This window comes from Oenanthe melanoleuca, chromosome 2 (assembly GCF_029582105.1).
Source record: "Oenanthe melanoleuca isolate GR-GAL-2019-014 chromosome 2, OMel1.0, whole genome shotgun sequence".
In the NCBI taxonomy this organism is placed as follows: domain Eukaryota; kingdom Metazoa; phylum Chordata; class Aves; order Passeriformes; family Muscicapidae; genus Oenanthe; species Oenanthe melanoleuca.
The window spans coordinates 48,485,355-48,506,361 of NC_079335.1; the positions used below are offsets into that span (position 1 = coordinate 48,485,355).

The 21,007-nt window shown below is 41.2% G+C and overlaps 1 protein-coding gene across 5 annotated transcripts in view; it reads right to left on the reverse strand.

Annotated features, from left to right (window-relative positions):
• The window catches only part of DLGAP1 (DLG associated protein 1), a 390,022-nt gene that overhangs the window by 45,665 nt on the left and 323,350 nt on the right, over nt 1-21,007 (reverse strand). For 2 of the 5 annotated variants that reach the window (XM_056485287.1, XM_056485286.1), the window contains one exon: nt 18,508-18,648. The exons of the other annotated variants lie outside the window; for them this stretch is intronic. In XM_056485287.1, coding sequence (XP_056341262.1) covers nt 18,508-18,648 — 141 coding nt within the window. The remainder of the gene's footprint in view (nt 1-18,507; nt 18,649-21,007) is intronic. 5 annotated transcript variants of the gene reach the window in all.

Sequence of the window (21,007 nt, forward strand, 5' to 3'; positions counted from 1 at the left end):
AGATATTTCCCTTTGGAATTCATGAAAACATAACAGCTTTGAACTTGAAATAAGGACCAACACCTGAGGATATTTGTTATTTGTAGACTATTTGTTAAGTAAACATTTAACTGCATGTTCAGAAACACTCAAATCACCATTATGCCAGGAACTCCTGTTCCAGTGCCACCAAGCAGCTGTAACCCAGCCTAAGGGGCAGCACCTATCACAGCTCTCTTGTGCTGCCAGAACTGCAGCTGAAACTGGCAGGTGAGTCCATTCTACTGTTTATTCAAATAAATAGGTAATAGATAACATGCAACACGAGTTTTTTTTTTTGTTTGGTTTTTTTTTTTGCAAGTGGCAGCTTTGGTGACTCACCAGCTCTGCTCACCCACTGTTGATGGGACCCTGGTTTTGCTAAAATGCATTCACATCCTTGCCCTCCACCATAGATAAAGCACACAGACACACATGTTGCCTTCCCAGCTGTTTACATCTTACAAAAGGTTTTTGGTGAATGCAAAATGCCAGAGAAATCAGTGAAAACTCCTAGGAACTTCCATCAGTGAGCAGCCTTTGTGGGCCATCCCTTGTGTTTGCAAATGAAATTCCTGCCATACGTTTATGGCTTGCTTAGCACTTTTCTTGCCTGTGTTTTAACTCATTAAATGATTTCATTATTTTAATATGGTCTCCAGACCATCTGCAAACCACCACTGCCTTATGATATTTCTCTGCAGTGATTACATTAAAATCTAGGCAAATCTAAACAACTTTGGAGATGCTCAAGGAGTGCCACAGATTTCTTCTTGACATGCATCACTATGTAGTTAAAGGACATTCCATGAAACACAAGGTTATTTATTATTTAACAGATTACACTCTGTTAGAGCTTAAGCTAGTCTGGAAATAAAAGGACAGGATTATTTAATTAATGATGGTTTTCAAATTACATTTAGGGTGAGAATATCTGCCTTTTCAGTTTTTGTTAGCCCATATGTGGCCGTGTGAGCACTGCTCACAGAAATAATACTCCTGTCTCCCCTAGACACACACATTGCTCTCCTGACTTTGTCCTGACTGTTCCTGGACAGTTTTCCATTCTAACAAGCATCCAGGCAAACAAAAACATGCTTCCTGTAGGAAAAAGAAGCCCTTTACCTCAGGGTGTCCACATCTCTCTCTGTCTAGGACAAACACTGGCTGTGTTTTCTACTGTGGCCTCTCTCCAAGCTTTCTGCCATTCCCCAGCCTGGCCTCACACTGCAGCCTTGCAGATGCTCCTGCTCTCCCCAAACAGGTGTGATTACAGCTGAATTCCTCCTTTCCTACAGACTCTCAGGACACCATATTTTTGCTTTGGACTCAAAGCATTGTGTGATCATGGGCTCTCGTTCACCTGCTGTTTTGCTTTCTATAACAAGACAATAAATGTCACCCTCCTTGTCCAGAGGATAAACTCCCTGTCTAGGAGCCTACTTACTGCACAGAGTATGCACAAAATGCCTGAAGTTTTCCAACATGCTGTGTGTCCTGTTGCAGTACTGTCTGTCTGAAAATGCCAGTTATGACTTGGCTTCTGTGTGCTGAGCAGTTTCAGTCTGGATAATTTCACTTCCTTGCTGCAAAAGGAAATCCGCAACAAATACAAAGCACACTCACACTCCACTTAGCAAATACATCTAGAAAACAAAAAGGGGAAAATCTGGGAGAATCTGTATAAATGGCTATAAATACCTGGAAACCACAGGCACTCTGTCAAGTAACTTATCCCACCCTCCTTACAAGAGCTATACTTGAAGGGGATGAACCACCCTTTGGCAATGTCAGCCTCCCTCCCTTCACTGAACATCAGGCCCAGATGAAAAATTTTGGATGGCCAATTAGGCAAGAGGAATCCCAATACTAAACAACTTCAGCATGTTGCTGCACAAAGTTGGCCCTGTTTATATTTAGTCTCTTTCTTCCATTTTTGTGGAGCTCTGAGATGAAAATCTGGAGACAAAAAGATACTTTTCTACTCTCAGAGTTTATCTGTCTCAGATGCACTGCTCGTCTATACATAGAAGAGCTCTTTTTTGCTGTTTGTGTAGTGCTGTGCAGTGCAAATCAGCAGTTTGTAGACAGTTCTTTCTAAGATCAGGAGAACAAATGCTTGTCCCTTTTCTGTCTGATTTCCTCTAGGTTAACAATAGATATTGACCTTATGGAATCGCTGTAGCACATTGTGAATTATGTATGAAATGCAATTTCCCTGTCTGCTGTGGACATGTTTGACTGTGCTGTTTGCAGCACTCACTGTCAGAGGGCTTGCAGTGCTTTCAGTGACACAGCTAGGGCAACTGAACTCACCATAAAGGAACTGTCAATATTTAACTAAAATAAAATTATTTTTCATTCCTTAAAATCCAAATTCTTAAAAGTAATCTGCTTATCATAGCTACCATCTCACCTTCTAACACAGTTTAAAACCTTTTCATAGAAGCATGGAATAGGCTAGAAAAGGTTAGAAAAGACACCTGAGATCATCACTTCCAACCCATCACTGACAAGTCCATCTAAATCATATAAATAAATGTCACATGCACATGTATTCTGAACACTTTCAGGGATGGTAATTCCACCACTTCCTTGGGCAGCTTATTCCAATGCCTGGTTACTGTTTAAGCAGAGAAATTTTTCCTAATGTCAAATATAAACCTCCCCTGGCACCGCTTGTGGCCACCTCCTCCTGTCCTTCCCCTTATTACCTGAGGGATGAGCCTCACTAGAACCTCCTTTCAGGCACTTGTAGAGAGCAATAAGGTCTCCCCTGAGCCTCCTTTTCCCATGGCTAAGCAACCCCAGCTCCCTCAGCTGCTCTTCACAAGAGCTGTGCTCTAAAAATAGGTTTCATTCACCCAAGGGTTCAACATGACCTCATAGTGAAATGCAATATTAAGTAAAAAGAATGCCAAAGGGTTGAATATAATAGAAGATAGGATAGGATAGGATAGGATAGGATAGGATAGGATAGGATAGGATAGGATAGAATAGAATAGAATAGAATAGAATAGAATAGAATAGAATAGAATAGAATAGAATAGAATAGAATAGAATAGAATAGAATAGAATAGAATAGAATATTTTGGTAGCTAGGCCCTACAATAGTCATCTAGTCCACGTGCCTTAGAACTTCAGGGCTGAGAAGAAGTTAAAGCAAATTATTAAGGGCATTGCCCAAATGTTTGTTAAATGCTGTCAGGGATGAGGCATCAACCACCTTCCTAGGATGCCTGGTAGAAAAACCAAACCTCAATCAAAGGAGATTCAAAAGCATGGGCAGAAGCCTCACTAGCAAGCCTAGATCAAGAAGTCAACAGTGATCATAGCCTACCTACTTTTTTTCCCAGCAAAACTCACTTCAGTAAAAGCCTCCTAGATTACATCAAATGAGTGATCTCAGATGAGAGATCCCATACAGACAAAATCTAACTTTCATGGGTAGTCTGGCTTGTGCTGGTTCCCTGGTCAGCATGTTTCTTGTGCCCTCCAATTTGAGCATCAGAGATTGTCTGTGAGGTTTATGCATGTGACTATTCTCAGAGACTAAGGCAAATCAGAATGAATCAGCTGATTTCTCAGTGGGGACACGTATTTTCAAAAAATCTAATCAGAATATTTCTCCATAGTTGGGTTATTAAGAAGATAAAACAGAAGCAGGTTTTTAAAGCAGTAATAATTTTTCCTTCCTTTTGTTACTTTTAAAGTGTGTAATCAGTGTTTCTTCCCCCTCATCCTATTTCTATTATCATACTTGGGAAAAAAATGCCAGTCTAACAACATAAAATAAATGGAACCACTTATTAACAATATACAAAAGCTACAGAAGGGGGCTGAATTACTGAAGCTATTGTGAGGAAATTTCAGCCAGGTGTTTTTTTTGTCTCCTCTCATGCAAACCTCATTAGCAATGTCCAGTGTGTACACCAGAAATGTAGGCTTTGGTGCTGGATGTGTAATGGGGTAGGAGTCTAACAGGAGCCCCTGGCAACATGGGAACATCATCCAGTCCCACTGCTGCTTTTCTGACACTGAAATTCTTTTGGGGGAGCACCATCTACTCTCATGCTTGAGCTAGTGACACAAAGAGAAGCAGCAGATGCACACAAGCCACCTTAGCTGATGAGCATGTGAGTAAATCAGGCAGGCACTCAAGTACAGCAAGGAGGTTTGCGTCAATGGCTCCTTCTGCTGATGCAAGGCTTGTCCTGTAAACTGCACCCAAAAGCAAGCACAGTTGGCTTGGAATGTTCACTTCTGAAAATGAATCACAAAATGGATTATTAAAATGCACCAGATCCCGAGTTCCTTGCGGGCATGTGCAATTTGTAATCACGGAAAACTGCAGGATCCTTCTCTTTTCCTGCTCTCAAGCAATTAAGAGTGAAACTGTTCAGCCATTCACATGCAATGAATTTGCTCTTCCCTCACTTACACTGCTATGTCCTGTTATACATTACACATCCAAGGATTACATATTTTATGCACTTTTGATCTTGTGATGGAAATAAATTTTACAAGCCAGCCAAACTCCTCTTAACCACGTATACATCTGCTGTCTCCCTGAAGCTTGCTGACAGTTAATTCCCTTCACATCTCCCGTGGCTGCACAAGAGGTACTGTTCTCAGTGCCCTTGCAAGGTTACAGCCAGCTCCCACCCCACATGACTAAATCAAAGCATTCCAAAAAACCAAAGGGACAGTCAAGTCTCTGGAATTTCAAAGCAAACATTTTCTGTATGTCTGGTGCTTCAACTCCTGCCAAGTCATTTCTCCTAGTAATCATGTGTTGTGTTTAGTACACCAGCCCAGCTTCTGACTGCCTTTTCACTGACAGAGCAGAGGCTTTGATTCTGGCCTGACATACACCTGGATAAATCCACCAAGGTCAACAGAACTACACAGGTATAAATTGAAAAGAAATAGATCCAGTTATCCTGTGTACACATATATCGTGTAGCAAGAACACACCATGATTTTTCCAGCACTTCCACAGCCCCAATGACTAGCCATGGGCAGGTGCTTTTCTGGGAATGGGGGGTCACTGTGGCAGGACACTAAGCAGTTTGTGATGCATAACACACTGCTGTCCCTCTGAGGAGCACTCAGTGTTGCCCTGTACATAGGGTGATCTCATATGGGACTGTGCAACCCTGCAAGGCAGAGCTGCCAGCTTTGGGCCACTTCACAGACTCAAGGCCATGTGGCTGCTATCAGAAGTCAGATCTGGCACTGCAAGGGTCACACTGGTCCAACACTGGGCTTCCCTCACCATAATACCTAAGGACAGGCATCATTTCCCAGCTTAACTCCCACAAGAAAGAGCAGCTCTCCCTCTCTCTCTCACACATGCTGTGTGAGACACACTCTTCCTTCTGTCTGTACTCATTCATGCCCACTCCAAGTTTCTTTAAACTGCAATTGGTTAATGTCCCCAGGTCTGAGGGAGCCCCTTGTCAGGGTGAATATCTCTCCTATTTGATTAAACAGAGAGTAGCTAAATTGTCAAAGAACTGAGTAGAGATATGGTTCTTTTTTTATAGCAGAATCCCCTTTTACCAGCAACTATATTTAAGGACAATACACAATATATATGCTTAACACTATACATATGCTTACACACTCGTGCTTCTGTATTTTATTTCCTGCCAAATAAGGTGCTGTATTTCTGAATATTGTGATCCCTTTCTGTGTCTCGTTGGAACTTTGGACCTTAGCCTGTGCACTTGCTACCCTCGACCTTGGAGATCCCAAATGTGTAGGCATCATTTGAACTAATTTCCCCCAAATTTCATTTTTTTTACTCTCTCTTCATGTACATGTGGCTCTTAGTCACATCCAAAAGCCCTGTGCCTAACAATACATATGCAGTAAATGTCAAGAGGACTGCTTAGTTCCTTAAGGTTTCCTCTGTCCTCTCCCTGCCTTGAGCAATGTCCCAAAATCTAATTTGCTTTAAAGAATAGCCCTCAAAATACTTTTCAGGAACTTGGTTAATCTGGTATTACTCATGCTTCTAATATTACAAGGAAGACCTTGAATGACATTTAGCTAACAGGCAGCGTGTAGCTATGGACATAATTACTTCTGAGGTAAAGACCTTGAGCTGAACATGCATATGGTTTGCATTTGTTTTTTTTAAGAGAAGCCCCTAATGAAGCATATTCTCTATCCCACAAGGCATAATAGTCTGCAAAAATGGTGGAGATGAAGTCTTACCATTAATAATTAAATTTTTGTTGCTACCACAGTGGCAATCATTAGGCAATTACCTTTTGTCTTTGGAGCTATTTGTTCAGATAGGTCTGTAAATAGATCCTTGCTTTTGTGAGTCTGATACATTAAAAATAAAAAAAGAAAAAACAGCAAGATAACTTCTGTTCCAGAAGATGTCAAGGACTTGTTCAAATATAATGGCTTCTGCCCCAAGCAACATCTTGTCTGGATTTTATTCACAGTCTTCAATGTATTTATCAACAAGCAGAAAGAAATATCCATTACTTCTACTACTTTCAAAAATAGTATGAGGATTTCTGAGGAAGTATATAAACTCTGAATTGATGCAAAGCCACCACTGTCAAACACATGAAGCTACTGGGATTGCTTCTGTGCTTAACAAGTTGCAGTTGGTGAGACTTGCTCAGGGTGTGTGTCCTAAGAGCCACCTGCACAGCTCAGGGTTGTGACCTCCTGCGCAAGTGACCCAGACAAGGGAGGCAGAGCTCAGGCACAGGTGTTTTTGGGATATTCTTCATACTGCCACCAAAGGGGAACCCATGGATGGATTTAGTGATTGCTGCTGGGCAGGTGTCCCCAACAAATGCAGCTGTTTTCCTGCTGATGCTGTGTCTTCCTTCAATGGAAACATCCCCAGAAAATCTTGTTTCCTAGGGTCCCAGGCAAGCCAGGGCTCACCAGTGTCTGAGCAAATGCTTGTAGCACATACAGTTTAGACCCTGACCTTGTCTAAACTCCCTCCCACCATATCCATACCAAAATCCAGCTATGAGAACTGCAAGTTTGAAGGTGTTATATTTGTTTTTTGTCACAAGTTTTCTGACATCAGTAACATGTTTGAAGTGCTGCTGTTTTTTGCTTTCTTTTTGCTTACTTCTAAAACCACTTTTTTTTTTTTTTTGGTGGAAAAGAAGAAGGATGGTTCTGTACTTTGGATCATAGAAGGCTGTGAGTGTGTGTAAGAATGCAAGGAACTACATTCTCTGCATTAAGAGACATTCTTAACTGCATTAAGAAGCAACTTTGGTTAAAAGCATTTTTAACCAATAATGAACATAGCCACCTCTTCTGCTATTCACAAAGCTTGGAAAAAGATTTTTGGTATTTTTTGTTATGTGCAGCATCATTCTATAACACCTCTTATGGAACTAGGTCAGACTTTAGCACTTGTTAAGCACCTCCAACTGTATCTTAGCATATTCAGTGCTGATGGTTTGTGGCTGAGCAATTTTCATCACACCTGACTCTTACTGTTTATTTGTTAAAGGAAACTTTTGTAAAGCACCTGCAAAAACAACATGAGTGAGTATCTGAAAAATGACAAGTTCTCTTTGAACTTCCCATGAAAAATACCTGTAAAGAGCGAAGGATACTATTCAAAGAGACTTTACATTACTTTTCAGACAAAAATTATATGGGGGCAGTTGGGGTTACAAGTCCTGTTGCCAGGTGAGAATTAAAAAAAAAATGGAATGCTGTAGCACTTATTCCTAAACCAAACATTATTCAGGGTGGAATTCAACAGCAAAGTTAAATATAAAATATATCCAACAGGATTACAGAAGGGCACGGTAACCCTGTCCCTGCAGTGACCCATGTAATAGCTCTGTGCTGGTGCTTGTGATGACATGTCAGCAATCCCACGTTAAATGTACTTTGAAGGCACATTAGCTTCTCCTCTTTGTGCATCTGGAGGTTTCCTTCTCTCCTTTATGAGCACATTTCAGTGTCTCCTACCCTCTTCCCCTTACCCCACATCACCTGAGAACAGCATTATGCTGTTCTCTCCTGACCTTCCTCCTCAGCTGACTGCTGCAATGAGGAAAGTATTTTGAGATACCAGCCTTTTTTTTTTTTTTTTTTTTTTTTTTTTTCCTATTCTGTTTTTAGCAGAAATTCCTTCACAGCAGCTTGTTAGAAATAGCTACTGTGTGGAAGGGATTTTGCAGCCATGTTTGCTTTAATGCTAACTTTATCTTCCTGAGACACAGAGTAGAAGAGACAGACACAGTCCTAGAGCAGAGAAGAGTAAGGGCACAAGGAGCAGGTCTGTGTGCCAGGTAAATACTGTCTGCAGTGAGGGGAATCCAGTTATCTTGGGGAACTGGGGGATGGATAGGTACCAGGGTGGGGGGGTGGGGGGTGGACTTTTAGCATCATATGAATTTTTAATCATGAATTACATGTTACAGTAATTTTATACAGCCCTTGTCACTTTGTTTCAAGTAGCTCTTCTAGAAAATTAGTTGTAAAATTCTGGGTTTGGGTGAGCCCAGAACACCATAGTTACTTCACAGATGTTGTGGGTAGGCAGGGGAAGTCCATCTGGATGAGAAAACCACAGGTTTCTTATTTTCAGTCCACAATTAAAATCTCCAAGTTTCAAGGCTAGCAAGGCTGAGGACAATTTTTCTATGAGAAACAAAGCAGATGTAGTGTGTTCTCCCCTGGATTGCTTCTCTCTCCATAATCTCCACCTTCCCTGTTGTTTCATCTCTTTTCAGTTTCTCCAGGTTTCTCAGAGCCCATGGGAAATGAGGCTGTGGCTAATTACATAATTAGGATGAAGGAGCTTTATTAAAATCTATCAGTTCATGCTATGGCAAATGATAAAAAAAAAAAAAGTACATTTCACTTGCATATTTCTCTGTGCATATACTTCTCATTTACACAAAACTCTTTCAACACCTGCTTTTGTTTTTCTTGCTGAAAATGAACACAAAGTTATTCCTTGTGCCACTTGCACTATTCTCTTTCACAATGTGCTAACATCTATGATGAGAAAACGGTTACAGCTGTGGACAAAGCAATAATAGAAATTGTCCATTATTCCTCATAGTCCCATTTGTATTGCCAATATTAACACTTTATTGGAAAGCTCTCAAAGCTCTGGTCCTTTAATTAAATTAATATTCCTGTAATAAACCAATTGCAACTGAAGTGTTTGAAACTCAAAATATAAATAGAGAGAAATTCCTTTTTAGTACCTCATTATTGTTACTCCAGATGTGAAGTTGATGCAGTATACAAATAATAGTGAATAATTTGGGATATTTTAGACCAGAGAAAACCTCATAGCTAATGAACCCAAGTTAAAATGTATCCTTCCAGAAGTCATGTATGTGACCCCAGATTTTCTGGGGGCCTCTGATGTGCACAGAGAAATTCCTCCTATTCACTTTATTCCCCTCCCCTTCTTTCTCTTAATATTTTAAAATCTGAGCCTTCCAAACCACACCTCTGCTCTAAGCTAGTGAAATCAACCAGAAAAATTAATGGGGGAAAAAAATAAAGGTTATATTCCATTTCAATAATTCAAAAGAGAAAAGATCTCACACTGTGGTACTATTTTGAATTTTGTGTCAGGTATCACAGAAACAAAACACATAAAATCAAGGTTAAATGAGAAATGAACATCCTGAAATAGTCCTGAATAATTCACACTTCAGAAAATGGAAGCTTTTAAGCCCTCACACTATCAAGCAGGGGCCTGTACCACCCTGGTATTAGCCTCTCTTCTTTTAGGTCTGGAAAGCATAAAAGGGGAGTAATGTTACTTTTGGGACACTCTGTCTAGCATAGTTTGTGTGGGAGTTTTCTGAAAGTTTGCCCTGATAAATGATTTACCGGGACAGTAAAAAGATCAAGAAAGCACTGAGCTGTTCTCTCAAGACAAATTACTTTCTTCACCCACTCCTTGAAACCCTTTACAAACTTACTGTAATGATTAATTTTCCAGAATTCTAACAACTGTTGAAGTCCAGGGCCTATGACTGTCTCTCCTGGGAGAAAGACACATCATGATATTGAATTGAATCCTGCCTGGTGCATCCACATGTTTACTCTGGGTATCCATTTGTTTTACTTGTTACCTGAATTTTCCTACAGAGTCATTGAGGTTTTGGTATTTTATAATGCTGCATGTTTCACTACTAAACAAAACACATAAGAGTGTTTTGCCTTCCTTCTTTATATTTGTTTCATCAAAATTATTTGTTTTAGTCGCAGTAAAGACGAAACCAGACACACAGGGAAAAAGAGGAGGAAAGTGGGAAGATGTCAATAAAAGCAGAGAAGTCAGAAAATAGAGGTGGAAAGAAAAGTCTGCACATATTCAAGGGGCTCCATTGCTTTTCTGTGATAGTGGTGCCTCACTGGACCCATGAGGAGTTTTGCAAGGCAGATGGAGAAGAACAATTAAGAGCAACAACAAGAAAAAAATTTACAGAAATAATAATGCCTCATTAGAGGCATGATAATAAACAATTATATGTATTTCTGGTGATGATGATCCTGCATTTCACTCCACTTATTCCAACTCCCCCCACAGTGCCACTACTGTCTAATAAGGCATATTTATGCAAAAGATGTGTTAGGAATCTAGATTCCATTATGAAAACATCAGGTATAATAAGGAAAGCTATGGAAAATAACTTGTTATGCTTCTGCACCTGTCATTTCCAATGGTTTCCACCACCCACCCATAAACATTTGACAAGCATTACTAAGTCTCATATTCTCTTGATTTTACTGAAGGACAAACTGAGGCAAAGCAAAAATTGTCTACCAAGCATCTGGGCTAGACTCTGGGCCAGCTTGCAGTCACATGCATTAACTGTTCCTGATGCTTCTATATTGAATATTATTAATTACTGGTAATTTGTAGTAGGCAAACCCTTATGAAGGTGTTATTAGCAGCGTGTGAACACAGGGAGAAGAGCTCCCCAGAGCAGCTCCCAAACACTCACAGCTTTAATAGGCACTAGAAACTCACACTGGGAACAAAATCTTTTAAACCATCGCTCCCATACTAACCTTGGTGACGGCAGATAATTAGTCAGCAAACCCAAGCCCGGGGACTGCTTACTGAGCAAGGAAAACCTCCTATCCACAGTGCAGCTGTGACTGCAGGCTGGAGTGCCTCGCAGTGCTTGCAAGAGCAACTGCAAAAATATTTTAAAGACCTTTAGCAGACCGTGCAGGACAGCTTATCCACCAAGCACTACGGGCTGATCAGCTCTCAAAACCAGGGAGGAGAAGAGGCGCTGGTGATGCAGACACTGCCAGCGGGGCACTCAGGGGTCAGGCTTTCATCCCCTATTTAGCAGTAATTTGGTATGTAAGGGCTGCATGAGCCTTTGAAGCTCAGTGGTGCTGTTTTTAAAGGCTGCTGTCAACCAGCCCATAGTGTAACTGAAGCAGAAACAGCAGAGTAACAGCAGACACAGTATTCTTGCAGACACAGTATTCTTCCTGCAGAGTCTGCAGTTCTCTGACATGTCTGCTTGACTCTCCTTTCATGGCAGACAAACTTCCCACCAGGAACCAGTTAACAGGGACAGTGAGGAGCAGCACTGACCAGCAACAGCTTTGGAGGAAGGCAGGCATGTGTTTAAAAAGGAAAAACCACCACGGAGAAGCCCGCAAAAAAGCCACATTATTTATTTTTTCTGGGAGGTGAGTGGGAAGAGTTTCAAAGCGTGGCTGTTATGCTATTTTGGCACAGAAAAGACTTTTCCAAATTCAAATCTTCCATCAGGCTGGCTTGGAAAACGGCATGTGGTTTATAACCATGGCTTGTTCCTTTCAGCTTTGCCTCATCTTCCAGGTTAAAGCCGCAGCTGGGAGCAGGGAGGAGCATGTAAGAACCAGAGTATTCCCAGTGCGTTTCCACTGGCTGGCCCTGGGATCTGCAGGTAGTAAACACAAGCACTGTCCATAAAAGGACCTTGCTTGGCAGGATACCAAGTGGGGAAAAAAGGGACTATTGCTGAGGTGGGGAGCAAAAAAGAAGTTATTTGCTGGCAGAGGAGAAAGGAACGAAGGATGCTGAAAGGGTACTGGGCAGCTGCTTTTCCGGCTGCTATGGGAGCCAAGGGAAGAGCCTTTGATCTGCTGAGCAGGCCTGGGCTGGCTGCCAGGACCTACATCCTTTCTCCAGCACTGACAGCAGGCTTCCTCACTAGCTCCTCTCTGATTGCCCAGTCAAAAAACAAGTGACGTAACTCGTACAGGGACCTCACTGAAGCCTTTCTATTATCACCAGCTCTGCAGAAAACATATGCTACAGATGCCTCAATCTGAAATTATCTTCTAGTCTAAGGCAGAACAAAAAGGAGAAAAAACCCATGAGGTCCTCTGGATTCCATCTTGCAAAGCCTCATAAAACCCCTTCTGGCATACTAGGTGATTAAGCAAACCCATTGGTTCTACAGCAGAGCTACCATGTCTGCATAGCACCTTGGCAAAACAAGCCCTCCTCCAAATGGTTATGTGCTATTACCTCTCGTGACTGGGAGATTTAAATAGGAATACAGATTCCACACCTAATATAGCTTCTAGACCAATACCTCAAATAATGTCATCAAGATGGCATTTACTAAAGAATGAGCTGTTTCAAAGTAATTGCCAACAATGTTTAGTTTAGTGTGATGTGGAGATCAGCCTGCTTGATATGTGCTGTTGCCCAAGAAATGGGAACATGAAGGTGGCCATGCTCCCTCAGACCAAAACAACCAGAGTATAGAGAATTTCCTCTAGCATCAGTCTTTAATCCTTGCTGGTGTGACATGCTATTCCCATCACTGCAGGTAAATTCTGCTTGGACATGACCCAGGCTTACATCTCACCCCAGAACCAACCAGAATGTGAAAGTGCCATCACTTGAAGCACAGAAACATTCTGTGAAGCAGAATCTTATGCTTTTGAATGATGCAACCAAAAATTCACTTTGCATTTTCCAGCACAACAGCTTTTTCACTGTTGTCTCCCCTTCCTTCTGATGCTCACCATCACTACTGAGAGTACAGCCTTGCAAGACACTGGAATTACTGACTCAGGAGCTTGGATGGTGCCATAAAATTAATGCAAGCAAGCACTTCTCTTGTCTCAATGATGCTTCCATGTTGCTATCAGGTACTTGTTGCTTTGTGTTAATGTTATTTGCATGGTAGTGGCAGCTTCTCTCAGACAGGGTCTCCTCTAAGCCTTCTTTTCTCAAGGCCAAACAAACCCACTTCTTTCCTCATATGGCAGACTTTCAAGTCCTTTTGACTGTCCTTTTTTCCCTTCTTAGAATGCTTTCCAGATTGTATCCATGGAAGGTTCCAGAGGACACTACTGCTCTCCCTTTCCACCTGCCCCACCTGCAATCTGAGCTTTGAGTGAGCTGAAGTTTGCTCTTCTGAGGTCTAAAAGCTTTGGTTTAGCACTAACCTTCAGCATGCCCAGCGGAATCCCAAATTCCACCATACTGTGATCACTATAGCCAAGGCTATCACTGACCAAGATATTTCAAAGCAGGTTTTCTCAGTTTGTGAGTCCAGCAGTGCCTCACTCCTGCTTGGTACATCTCTAATATTTGTATGAGGAAGTAGTCCTCCTAGGCACTCCAGGAGCTTGATGGATAACATGAGCTGATGTATGCTCCTCCAATAAATTCTGGAGAGCTGAAGTCACCCACGTCAACCAGCTTCTGATAACCTTCCAAAGCTTGCTTAAGTGACATGAATACGGCTTTGTTGGTCTTATTGTCTTGGTTTGGAGGTCAGTAGAAGCTGCCTACTAAAATATTGAAGATGACTTCTCTGATCTTGACCTAAAGGCCTTCTGTAGGGCTTCCACAGCCTTAGAAGTTCCCCTCGACAAATAGTGAGACTCCTCCAGTTTTGCCCTGCCTGCCTTTTTGAAGCAGCCTGCTTCCATCCATCACAATCCTCCAGCCATGTGAGCTTTCCCACCATTTTTCAGTTATTCCTATGAATAACTCTGCTCTTGATGAAACCCTTGGTCCCTGGTGCCACTTGGGGCCCCACTTTCAATCTAGGTTGCTGTCTGCTGCTGTTTGGTGTGCTTTTTTCTCCTCCCAGCTGCTAAGTTTTACTGAACCTTTCAGAAATTTGAGAAGACATTTTAAACAGAAACATATTTATGAAGTCGGGTGTATTGAGGAAAGAATAAATGACAGAATATCAGCAATGAATTTTGGAATCACTGGCTAAATTTTGCCTTCTAGCACACACAGTCAATATTTATGGAGGGTTTTTTGAACTATGTACCTGAAACCCTTTTTTTTCACTCTTTAGTCTCAATTGTGTGCAATTACTTACTAGTCTGATGTGATATCATTTTCAATTCCTTTGTAGATTTTAATTTATTTTAATTTTAAAAGTTATTATGATTTATTTGCATCATTGCTTCTTGAACCCATGGAATAAAAACAAAACACCTAAAGAGTTTTGTACAATTCATAAAAACAAGATGTTTTCTTCCCTAGCCTTCTGCAATTCAGTATCAGCATTTTTGGCACATTCATATCAAACCCACACTTCTAAATAAAATGCTTGTCAAATAGAAAAGAACAACACGGATCAGGAAAGAAATTACGTTATCCATCTTCCAACTGCACATTGCAAAAGTTGCACTTTCCTAAAAAGGACAACTTTGGAAAAGTAGTTAGTTTAATTTTTAAGATAACTGAATGATGAGATTTTCTGCTATGTTGATACTCTTTATTTTTAATTTGTCATAAGTAATAAACAGAGGAGTGCAGAGATGTCCGTAGCTGGGTTTACAGGAACTTAACACATAACTAGAGATAATGCTGCAGAACAACTGCAAACACATCTCAACAAGGCCCTCCTCACTCTGCCCTCAGCTGCATAGAGGGTTAGGCTGAACAAGTCAGCTGAAGGATTTGTTTGAAGCAGGTGTCAATGTCCTCCAACAGCCCTTGCCACTCACCTTCTTGATGCTGCATCAGCAAGAACCTTTGGACCTTCCTTCTGGAACTCAGAGCCAAACAGCCCAAATCTGAAGATCAGAAGGAAGACCTAATGCCAGTAGTTCTTCATCTAGTAGCTCTTCTTTCTATCCTGTTCCCATGCCTGTGACTCTGGCAAATGACTCATTCACTTAAAGGGCATCACAGAACAGCTTTCTAAATTGGTACCATCCAGATCCTACTTAGCAAAGCAGGCTCCTGGGACACAGGGCTGGGATTTAGCCTGCTCAGGCTATATGCTTTTGCAATCTGGTGATAATAAAAACCAGCAGTACACCTCCTAGGCCTCTTCTTCAGCCTGTTGACAGTTCTATGTGTTTAGTATGTAACTGGCATCAGACAAAGGGAGGACAGCCTACAGAGTCAGAAATAGAAAACACTCACTAAACCAGATGCATTGCAGCTATCATAGTTTCCACTTACTTTTGCACATCTTTAATAATTGCCAATCTGAAATGGGACCAGCTGACAGGCTGCAATATATTTAACAAATATGTTCTTGTTTATATATGTCCCTAGCTTCCTTCCCCAAATGTACATGTTTGAAAAGCCTCATGTTTTGCAGCCTCACCCAAACATCTGCAATCATTTATGGACTAAAACAGCTTGCCATCTTAGCCTAGGTTTTTCAGTGAGCACTACAAGTGATGTCATTTTGGTACTTTGTATTTTCAAAAGAAACAAATATGTTTCCAGGCAAACCACATCACAGAACATGCCACGGTTATCAGTTCAAAGAGCTTCACTGGCTCAGCAGCTAGTGCTGTGTTTCATCTAGCCTTCCTGAGGTCAGGCAGGGAGATGCTAGCCCAGGAACACACATCTGTGTGTATACAAACAGCTTCAGTCTTCAGTTGTTCTCTCCTCGACTGCCCCCTGAATTAATCCTCTGCAAAGCACAAGAGCTGTCAAGTACAGGCTTGGCCAAGGGAAACTTTCACATGAATCACATTCTGGAGTGTTCCATTTTAGGGATGAAGGAAAACAGACTGATAGAAATGGAGATTGTTAATGCCATCACAGTGCCATCACATTATTATAAAGAGGTCCAATAAACTTACATACAATAGTGTGTTCTGCTTACATTTTGTCTTTTCTGTAGCCAACACCTGAACTAGGATGAGAAATATCCTCCTAAAGGATCCCAGAAAGTGGAAGCAAGACAGGATTCAGGATGGACCACTTAAACCTTTGCTTCTCCAATTTAGCAAAAGAAGCTAGACATAGTTTGGGTTCCCAAAGGGCCCATCATGGATCCAGGCTTCAGTGATTAACAGTGACTAGACTGGACACAGCAGAGGCAAAACACAACTGGCTCTGGGGCTGCTCCTGATTAACCTGAACATGGTTTGAGTTTGTAACCTCATGCACATCCCAGGCTGAGGCCTGTGAAACTTTCCTGACACAAATTCAGCTGCATAAACTAAGGTGTTGTAGTGAAGGGGATGAGTGGATGCTAACAGCTCAGCATTGGCAGGCATTGATTAAACACTTTGATGGCTTTGATGACAGGCTAACAATGATAAAGTTCCATCAAGTTCTGAAGGCACACAGTAAACTTTCTAAAGACATATCCTCCACTGAAATTAGAGGAATAAACTGTTCAGGGGACTCAAAGGAGTGATGACTTTTTAAATATGTAAATCCTTTGGATTTACCTTGGTAAATGGGTTTGAACATAGCTGACATAGGGAAAATATGCTGTAGCAGAAATATAGACGTGTTTCAGATTAGGTAGAAGGGCTTCAGTTTCAGAAGACCACAAACATCAAACAAAGTGTCTTAATCACTTCATGTAACAACTTCAGAGAGAAATTATGAAAATATAAAATATGGCTGTAAGAGTGATTTTGAGCTCTACTCTTTGAAATCAGTCTCAGTGTTGCCAGTGGGACTACTATCCAGTGCTTCTCTTCTCTGTTTGGGATCTGACATATGAACACACACTCACATGGCTAAAATAAATTTTTATCATAGATTATATGTCCTCATGAAAGGGCCCCAAAGGGTGGGTGCTATTTAAAGTAGGCATTCAAAAGCACAGGTATCTAAAAATGTGTTATTAAATGAGAGCTATGAGCTTTACAAGCCATATTTTCCCAAGGGCAAGCTGATCTTTTTTTTTCCTTGTTCTCACCATTGAAAATTTATTTTCACAGACCCAGATCCTGAAAGATCTTAGTGAGAAATTTCTCTTCATGTTACAAATGCCTTCTCTGTTGCCCCTGCAACCCTGCCTGGCAAAGCCTTTTGAGCTTTCAGGTAATATCACAGTGGTTAGTTTTGAATGTAAGTCATGCTTGGCATTTCAGATTTTAACTGTTTATAGTGCTCTTGGGTTTACACAAATATGGCAACTCCAATGTTTACTGTTGCACTTTTGTCTGAAGAGGTATTAACCATGGTTTTATGTTTTGGGTAATGACAATACATTGTTTCAGGTCTATAAAACAAGTTTGTTTTGGATATCTGTATTTAATGAAGGACAGTTACTACAGCCACAAGCTCCTGTGCATCTTCTACCCATTCCCCAGCAAGCCAGTGTTCTCCAGGCCAAACACCAGTATTAATCATAAAAGCTGCTGTAGAAAAAATGTTATTTCCCATAACTTCAGTGCTAAAATGCTGCTGCAAAAGAAACACTTGCACTACTCAGGAGCTGTGAGCAAGTCACAGAGAAATGACACACGGATGTGTTTAAAAGTCTGCAATGGAAATGTCCCCAGGGAGTGGGCTGTTCACAAGGGATAACTCCAGCTCCTTCCGAGCATGTATTAAGGACAAGATTTGATGGTAGTTGTCTTCAGTGGTAGCAGCTTCCTGCTCCCCCTTCTTTTTTATTTAGTTTTTTAAAATTTAAGTCCATATTCACAGCACAGATCCAGAAAACAGCTGTATTAGGAGAGTTGGAGGGAGAAAGAAACTGAAACAGGACTAGGGATGCTGTATGACTATATCACTTCTGAAGACAGCATGCTACCACTAAAGTTTAACTTCAGGTGGGCAGAGACCCTTTGACTTTACACTGACTATGAGAGCAGCCCAGAGAGTTTTATTTTCCAATCTGAATTTGTTTTTATAAGTACTTTCACTTCACATTGTCAGAAGTATCAAATTTATACTGATTTTTATTGATTTTTACCTTCAAAATGAGGAGCAATGAATTACTTTGCAACCAAGGAATCAAACCTGACTTCACATAGATGCTGATATTTAAACAGATTTGTACAACCAAAACTACCTGAAAATCTGGTCTGCATAGAGGTTTCTGAGAATTTCACCTATCCACATCATCAAATACCTAAATACAGTTCTCCTCCTCTACATTCAGATTAGTGTAGTGGAGGCAAGAGTGGCATTCCAGGTCTCTGGGAGTTCTTTCTTACCTATCAGAAGAAAAAGTTTTACTGCCTGGATAATTCATGTATGGTTCTGTTTTAATTAATCAACAGTTAAACACCCACCTCTAATAACGCCCAGATCTTTTAAAAGATCTTGACAATGCAAGTCATCCACCCGGATGTATGAAGCGTCTTCTATGTTCGCCACTGTAACAATGCCAAGATCCTCTTTTTGTGCTGGTGAGCTCTGTAAAGCTGACACACCTAAGAAGAGAATAGGCTCATCTCCATTAGATCTTACACACCTGCAATAAAACTGTTAGGAAAAAATTGTTTTGTTGCAGAATCCTTCACCTTGGCAGCATTGTGAAAGCCAGGGGTATACAATTTAACATCGGGCTCAGCTGGGATTTACTTTGATATTCATCAATGAAAGGGTGATTTTTACAGAATACCCTCTTGAGAATAGAAAAGAACTTTGAAGTCTGCTGAAAAGACAGGTGAGCTGATCTTTGCTTCATATTCCACAGGTGACACTCAGTGTAACGGCTGTGGAAAGTTAAGCACCGCTTCAATAACAGAAACTAAAAGCAGTCAGAGCAGAAGCATTCATTACATGCACAGAAAAAGCAGACAGTGACTCTCCACTTTAGTCCTTTGTCTTGGAAGTTCAGCAGTGAATTGGAGAAGCTTTCCACCTGCCCCAGCATTGTGTGAAGTGTAATGAAATTGGGTCAGTTTGTTCACTGAAATGTTCTTCTAAAAGACACTGGCAGAGATGCACCTTGGGGCTGACTGTGTGTTTTCTTTCAATCAGTTACTGCAAATTGAGCAGTTGCAAGAGTCTCTCTATGGAGAGCCCAGGGGATGCACTTTTCCTGGTTGAGGCCAGCTGAAACTTCATAAGGTGGCCAGACTTTTAGCAGGCATAAAACACAGGCATAGCTGCTGAAAGGACAGCCTATTTGCAGTATGTAGATAACCCACTCGCTTCTTTCCTATCTGTGCATCCAGATTTGCTTCCATGGATGACTAGGTCAGCTGGGGAGATGCTTGCAGCCTGGTCATTTTCCATGTGCAGGGCTCTGAGAACCAGGACTTTGAGGGCACATGGACTTAACCGGTCAAGACACAGGCACTCTGACCGAGTATGGCCTGTGTGGATGGAGCAGGAGAAAAGACTCCTTTAGCAAACAAGTGAAAAAGGTTACTTCTTATTGCCTGCTCATCTGGCTCTTGACACTGAACTGCAAGGCTCTAGGATTGTGAAAAGATGTAAAAAATTTACTGGAGGTTGAGTGGGTGCTATGCAGCAACTGCTTGGTACAAAGAAGCAGTACATTGGAATCAGCACTGAAAACTGGTGAAGAACTCCAGCTCTTTAAAACACCATTAGAATTAATGGTTTCACCATTTACTCTGTGGAGTCGTGTCACCTGAACATTTTTCGCTGGGTAGGAGCCTCACACTGTTTACAAACAGTGTCCTGAGGAACTCCTTTCTCCAGTAGAACAATAACTCCCTCTGGTGTTTGCCTGCTATTGTTACTGCCTCAGCCACAGCCCCGGGAAAGAAACCCTGTCAGATGATGTATGAGCCATAAACATTCTTTCCTTTACCGGTGGCATTTTACACTTTGGGCCACTGCACCCACCGGGCCGGCCCCAGGGGCACTCAGGTCTGCAGGGAACATCACTGGGATCACAGGGAAAAGTGGAATGCCAAACTCCACTGCTGCCGAGGGCTCATGCTGCCAAAGACTCATTTACATGCTCCCTGCATTTATTTAATTACATGAACAGTAGGCTTATTGCAATGTGTCTGGATGTTTTATTTGATGAATGCTGGAACTTACCAGTCCAGTCCCGAGAGGGTTGGGATACACACAGGGATATGTCAAATGGCTGGATGATAGTTCAGAGTTAATGAATTGCTGTGCTCAGCTCTTGGGACAGACAATGTGGAACTGTCACTCAGCTGCAAACATGTTTACAGGAATGCTGTCACAGCTTTGAGGCTCAAATCTGACCTACAAGTAAGTTACAAGCTACATCTGCAGGCAGAGGAAGAAAAATGAGATGCAAGAGAATTAAGCTCCTGCCCTTTGGGCTAGACCATATTGATCTATTGCCATAATAATGCTGATTGTAAATTTTCTTAATCTAAAATTTATGAGAAAACCTAAACTTTTAGTCTTAAATATATATTGCCCAATAATTTTTAAGTACAGACTCATTTTTTTTTTTAATATTTCAGCTGTGATCAGATGATGAAAACAAATCTCAAGACAAAATGAAAGACACTAAATGTTTGAGTTATGCATTTTGCCAAAGAGAAGAGGCTATTTTGATGGGCTGTTCAATATAAAATTTCTTCCTGTGATCATTCAACTGGATGCTCACTCCAAACAGCCCAGAGGCTTTTTATATTTGACCTAAATGTCTGGATTTTTTTCTCTTTTCTTCAGCATATCACAGAACAGAAATCTGTAAGCTGATTATTTTTGCTTAATTCACTTCTGAATGCAAGCATCTTTGCATATTTCAGACACTGCTATATAGAGCTGAAATCAGAAAAGCTAAAAGAGCTTGAGAGCTCAATCCAAATCCCAACTGTCTGGCTC